Genomic DNA, 6,966 nt, shown 5'->3' with positions numbered 1-6,966 from the left:
CGTGAATCATAGCAGGGCTATCTGGTCTGGTTAAACAAAGCATTATTTTAATTTCAAGATTGTATAAATACATATTTACAAAAGGAAGGTATCAATCCAAAGACTTAAACAAATGTACAGCTCCCAAGTATTGCTACAGTACAGGGAGAGAAATCATGTTAACGAAATCCCACAATTTACAATACCCATTATTTAAAAAGAAATCACATTCTTAATTCAAAACACCTCACTTGAAGTTTACGACATCTGCCGCTGCAAAAGCACAATCTGCCTTGAACAGAACTACATGACAAGAAGGAACTGACCCCTTTCACACAGCTTTTCACACAAAACACACCACTTTCTGCCATCTCAGTGAACACTGCAAGCCAACATTTCACACAATCCTACAAAAGGCTTTTTTTCAGCCCACAGACTCCGCACGGAGCATGGCTTAAGGACAGCACACTGCGTGGATTCAAGAAGCATAAACCCCTGTCGGTCCCGTTCCTTGAGACCCTGTGCCGAGGAGCTGGTGAGGAGATTGCAGGTCACATCACCCTACACCCTCCTGGCCAAAGACGACCCATGGCACCATCGCACACTACTGAGCGGCGCCGACACGACACCAGATGGCATCACTTCAACAGCATCAGTCAGACGACTGCTCTCAGATTCACTCTGGCTCTGAAATTGCGCCTGCAACCTCCCTCACAAGCTGGTTTTACTCTTGCTACGCTCCCCATACAGATGCAGGCCTATAGGTAGAAGAGGGACTTGCCATAAATCCAGGAGTTTAAGATGTTACTGAGACCTCCAAGAATGCTTCAGATAAATAAAAGACCGCAGCTGCTCAGAAATCACTTTCTGCAGTTTCCACGAGACTTCAATAACCTTCCCACTAAGCCAATAGCAACATTTCCTTTAGATGTCCTTCACTGCAACCACCTCAGCGTCGTTCAAGTCACAGAATGAGAGGGATGCGGAGCCGAAAGAGGACTATCTAAACTTCGTAACAGAAGCAGCAATGACCTCCAAGAACAAAACGCAGCAACGTCCACAACCGAAACTATCTGAGGCACCAACTGCTGGAAGAGTTGGGGGAGTTCTTGGGTAACAGAAGGCTCGGCTTGTGCATGGTTTTTCTGAAGAAGGATGTCCAGCAATTTCCTCTGAATTCATCCAGTAGTTCTAAACCTGTATGAGAGCCACCTAGGATATTTTTTAGTTTAAAGTTTAAGCAAATTAATTCTAATTAATCAAACAAACAAAAAAAAAAGACTGAAACACAAACTGCTAGTGGAAAATTGAATATAAGTTGCTAGGAGTGTTAACCTGAAGTCTTGCACAATTTATTTACTTCTTTTAATTCAAACCTCACGTATGCAGCTCCCAAATCTCAGGGTCACAGCAACATTCTCTGTTGTCCGCTACTGTGAATCTGGTCTTACTTGAGGCTTCCACCAGACTCAGGATGCTGTTTGGTCCTCTTTAGCCACAGTCTGCAGAAGGCAAAAAAGAAAAAAAAAAAAACAGAGGAGGAGTACAGGAGAACTATGTGACTCACTGCCATGATTCTGAGGCAAGACGTTAATTTGTGCCAGAGATCAAGCCTGTTCTGGGCTTCTGGTTAACCACTGCAGTGGTAAAAGCATCCAGAAGCAAATCTAGCTACAGAAGAACACAACCCCAGCACAGACTGGTGAGAAAGTTTTACCAGTGTTTGAGCTTCTGATCACACTAATTGTCACAGTAATTCCAGCAAACATTTGTGAACCTGTGGCAGCCAAACCAGCCGTCCCCAGAGTCATCTGCGTAATACAGCCAGCCACAGTCAGGAAAACCCGTAAAAGCGGAAGTTAAATGACAGCCTAGAAGTGGAACAGGGAATGGTTGTGCCTACAGGGACCTACGGAAGGAAGAAAACCCAGCGCTGGGGCAAAAAAGGACCTCTTGAGAAGAGCTGGTTGGAAATGAGAAAGAACATAAAAGGTAGCGGCAGCCCATTTGGCTAGGAGCTATGCACACTGCAGCCGTGCGTTGAAGCACAAGGACCAATGCCACATGCCTCCAGATGCATGGTTTTGTGGCTAGCACAACCTGCTAGGAAGCAGTGCAATGAAAGGAGTAATTTAGCAATCCATTATCCAAGAGCAGTTTACAAAAACACATTTCACTCTGTCACCACATTCACTGTGTTCCTTATTTCCAATATACCAGCCATATTCCAGTAACTTCTATGGCACCTAACCACGGCACCAGCAAATAATATGAGCTCATGATGTGCTGCAAACGGAACTTGATACCAATAATCAGCAAGTTACTCAGTGACTTTATTAAAGGGGCTCAAATTCACAAGGCAGCAAGGTGTTGAAGGTTCCCTCTGCAGAACTAAAAATAACAGCTTTTTCAGTCTTTCTTTTCATGGCCCAGGCAGGAAAGAAGCTGACAGATGGAAACAAACATCAGCTGGAGGATTTTCAAAACCCTGGAATTCTTACCTGCCGCAAGAACTGCTTCCCAAGATAGTTGGTCGCCATGCTTGTCAAGTTCTTTCTACTGCCAACTTTACACCTGATATAACCATAAAGGTTGGCTCCCTGAAGAACCACTCCCATCACAACCACTGCCTAAGACACAGGAAAATAAGTCACTGATTTATATTGTAAATTTAGTTGTAAAGTGCAAGATTTATTATTGAGTTGAGGGAGTCCACTCACCAGCCACTTCACTTTGAAAGAAAAGAGAGCACTGAAAGCAAATATCACCCAGATCATAGGACATGTAATGAGACCTAACCAGAAAATTCGGGACTCTGCTTCTGATGAGGTTTTACTCCCTTGCGCCGATACCTAGAAAGAGAAAGGAAACTGAGATTAACAGGCTGCTCCATTGTATAGATCACATTGTCATTAAAAACAGTCTAGAATCTACAAACCCCCTGTTTTTTGCCTCCACAACAGTACTGGGTGCTTTCAAGATCGATTTCCACATCACATAAAGATCTTTCTGCAACAGAAAATGTTTGCAGTTAATGGACCCTTTTGTCAATTTTCTATCAGAAACAGGAGGCAGCAGCACCAAATCCTCTTGGAATGCTTGGGGGTAAAAGGTTAAGTTTGGGAAACGTGACATTTACTGCGGGGTTCAATTACAAAGCTTAGAAACAGACAAACCGGTAATGTTTTCTACCTCCAAATCACTGCACAGGCAACCAGAATTTCACCAACCCTAGCACTGGCAGAACTAAATATTGATACTCTCAGGCATGAAAGTAGGGTAAATGTTCTTCACACACACAGAGGTCTGATTCACACCACGCTATTGATTTTATAAAGTCTTTAAAGAGCAGAAGATCCCAAGCAAGCACTCAATTCTTCCTAGAATAGTTAAAAAATCTGGACTGAATAACAACTTACAGGTAAATTTACAGCATCACCAGCAGTTCAGCTCCCTCTCCCCCTCTTCCCTGTATGTTCTAGCTTTTCTAAACCAGCCCAGTTTTGAGAAAGAATGTGCCTGTAGTGAGTGCACAAACTCGGCAGGAGAAAAGTTTAGATTCAAATCCCTACACCACTGCAGACCTCCCACATCATCTAGGAAATACTGAATACTGTGTTCAGTGTTGAGCCCCTCACTACAAGAAGGATGTTGAGGTGCTGGAGCGTGTCCAGAGAAGGGCAACAAAGCTGGTGAGGGGTCTGGAGCACAAGTCTGATGAGGAGCCACTGAGGGAACTGGGGGTGTTCAGTCTGGAGGAGGCTGAGGGGAGACCTCATTGCTCTCTACAACTACCTAAAAGAGTGTTGTGGTGAGGTGGGTGTTGGTTTCTTCTCTCAAGTAACTAGCGATAGGACGAGAGGAAATGGCCTCAAGTTGCACCAGGGGAGGTTTAGATTGGATATTAGGAAAAATTTCTTCACCAAGAGAGTGGTCAAGCATTGGAACAGGCTGCCCAAGGAAGGTGGTGGAGTCACCATCACTGGAAGTATTCAAAAACTGTGTGGATGTGGCGCTTTGGGACATGGTTTAGGGGACATGGTAGTGTTGGGTTAACGGTTGGACTTGATGATCTTGAAGGTCCTTCCAACCTTAATGATTCTGTGATTCTGCAAAATGATCTTTACCTCACTCCAGATCTGCATGCCATTAGCTCCATACAAATAGAGGTAAGAGATAGGGATCAAAAGGGCAAATAGTGACATGTGGTGAGGTGCCCGACGGATGGGATACTAGAGAGGTAGCAGCAGCCAGGATGAACACAAAGGTGAAGCAACAGCCATGACGAATGCTATACGTTTCTTTCCCACTTCCAATAATTTTCTACAGGAGATAAAAGCTACATCAGCTGTTCCGAGCGCACACCAGAAAACTTGTAGGTTACTGACCTGACAACCTTTACTGCATTTTATGTGGAACTTTCATGTTATTTGCATTAAGCCAGACCAATACATCATGAGAATTTTTAAAGAATTCAACAATCAAAAAGCTCGTTTCAGCAGCCTACATGAAACAAGCCCATGGTTACAGATCTGTGGCTCGAAGTAAATGTCTACATTGTGCAATCTGTCACCACAAGCATAACCACCAATTCATAGAAGTTTCATAAAACAGAAACAAGAAAAAAAAAAAAAAGAAAAGAAATTTACCTTCCTGGCTTCAAATACCCAGTGACTCCTACCATCATCATCCACCTGGTTCCACCAGCGAAGGCCAACCATCAGTCGCCCTGTGACATTCTGAAATAGAGAAAAACAATGAGCTTTATATCTTCTGCTAAAAGAAACCGTTTGCCAAAGTTCAGCTGTTTGGGTTGCTATTTTCAATGGTGCTCATTTGCCTGACATCTGAGAAAACAAGATTACATGGCTCTTACGTCCACAACAATCTATCTTCTGATATGTCTAGTACAACAACAAATTACTGTAACAATATAAAGTGAGGCGTATTTCTGGTGATTCGAAAGCGATCTAATAATGAAGCCTGTGCTACCTTAAAAAAAAAGTCTAACACATGTTCTTAATTTCATTTTCAAAAAGAAGTCAGGTACACAGAGATTTAAGAGTTATTATTTTGTTAACACTTTGCAATACATCACAGCATCTTGGGTATCATGTTGTTGGAAAGGCACAAAGTTACTTTTTTTTTTTTTTGTGACATGAATATCACTTTCTTCCATTATTCTTATGTAGTAAGACAAAACAACAAGAGGAACTTACCTTTACAGCCCAAAAGTCACACGACAAGAGGAGGATAATTGTCACCATGCAGGCAATAAAGCTGCTAGTTAAGAGCTCACAGAGCAGATAGACAACTATCGCACTGACTCGGAAGAATAAGTGGAAAAATGATGCCACTGGATGCCTGGAATGAAGTACAGTACAGTCACAGCTCTTTCAGACAAGACTGAAGCGATTTCCGAGAAATGCCATTGCCAAGGCAATCTCCTGCCAACTCGTAGGATAAGGATCAACACCGTAACATGAACTCAAGTGTGCAACAACTGCTGAAAATATGGGAAATAAACTTGACTAGTAGTTCATTGTAAGAAAGACACACTCACCATGCAGCGATATCCCACATGCAGACAGAATTTGGGGTGGAAGGGGACAGAGAGTTTTACGTAGTGTTCACTGCAAGTCAATTTTTATGGGGTAAGTTTAAAAAGGTTCTGACAGAGGAAATAGCTCTGAAGGAAAGATCGCATTTCTCAACACAGGAGACTTGCCCTTCTTTCCCATTTCTGCAGTTTCCAGGTCAGAAAAGTGCAGTATAGAGCCAGGGTCACCACAGCGTGTGGGTCTGGGCACTGCTCTGTGGCAGGAGTTTGGGCAGGGCAAGGCAGGAGACGCCAGGACATGGCAGACAGTAGGGCAGCACCAAACGTACTCCAGAACGGAGACTGGGGAAGAGTTCTGGGAGTAGCCCAGAACCAGCACTCAACACGGTGAGAACCTCCCGTTACACACAGTCGTCGTATCACTGTACATCCCTGACACAGAGGAACACAAACACATATTAAATGTGAGAGCACTCGGAAGCATGAAGGCACAGATCTACAAATTCCAGCTAAGCTTCTGGAACTGGTACACTCTGTTATCCAGAAATTACTCTCCACTACCTCCATATAAATAAGGTATTTGCCATTACATATTTTGATATAACATGGCAGTCCTTTCTTCCTCGTGCTTCTGCCTAGAACTCATCTAAAAACTCTCTCTATGGCCACTGACCTTATTTTTGACTTTTTTGATCTCCTGGATACATCATCATCTGCATCAAAGAGAGACACATCTTCAATGTCATCACTGCTGTCCTAAGGCGGGAAACAGATGCAGAGAGTTACATGGCGGGGGGTGGTGGAATATCCGTTTTCAACTTCAAGCAGGGACAGTTTTGATTACCCAGAATACTACAGTAGCATTTTAAGGTCAAAATAAATTTGGGAAGAATGGGAGGATTCAACCACATACAAAACAAAACCGGCAGGACTCAACGGTTTGATCTGTGCTTTGTGAAAACTACATAAGCTCACGGTGTGAGTCCAAGGCCCCTTTCCACACCCAGGCAGTTACCTTCACAGCCTACTCTAGGGTCTTTCGCTCTTCGCTCCTCCTAGAGGACTCATTGCCTTGTACAAGAGCTATTCTTACGTCAGGCAACAGCCTCGCATCGTCCTGCATTTCAGTGAAGATGCTGGTGACGGAATCCGACTGGATTACTTTGACAGACGGGACGCATCCCTGTGCGGGCCTCGCAGGAACGCGACACCACCAGCACCGGACTTGCCGAGCGCTCTCACCCATGCCCAGCCCGTCAGCCGGCAGAGCCCAGAGCAGCACCACAGAACCTCAAACGGCCCTGGTCCCCCGGTGCGCACTCGGTTCAGGACGGATCCCGAGCGGTTTCGGCCGAGCTCCGGGTCTCCCGGGGGCTGCAGGCCTACGACAGCAGAAAGCGGCTGCCTACCTGGCATACCCGGTGCCC

General features: G+C 44.5%; 1 protein-coding gene across 1 annotated transcript; it reads right to left on the bottom strand.

Moving 5' to 3' along the window:
* Window positions 1-893: 893 nt before the first annotated feature.
* On the bottom strand, window positions 894-6,921 carry LOC104621088 (Golgi apparatus membrane protein TVP23 homolog B-like; the record flags this gene model as incomplete). The annotated part of the gene is made up of 7 exons (XM_010287481.1): window positions 894-1,481; window positions 2,481-2,609; window positions 2,700-2,831; window positions 4,629-4,718; window positions 5,199-5,343; window positions 6,213-6,295; window positions 6,782-6,921. Coding segments are annotated over 7 exons (752 nt in total), but the record flags the coding sequence as incomplete, so codon positions are not given.
* Between the last annotated feature and the right edge of the window lie 45 nt (window positions 6,922-6,966).

Source organism: Phaethon lepturus, unplaced genomic scaffold, assembly GCF_000687285.1.
Source record: "Phaethon lepturus isolate BGI_N335 unplaced genomic scaffold, ASM68728v1 scaffold41935, whole genome shotgun sequence".
Lineage (NCBI taxonomy): Eukaryota > Metazoa > Chordata > Aves > Phaethontiformes > Phaethontidae > Phaethon > Phaethon lepturus.
This window is presented reverse-complemented; position numbering and strand designations above follow the sequence as displayed.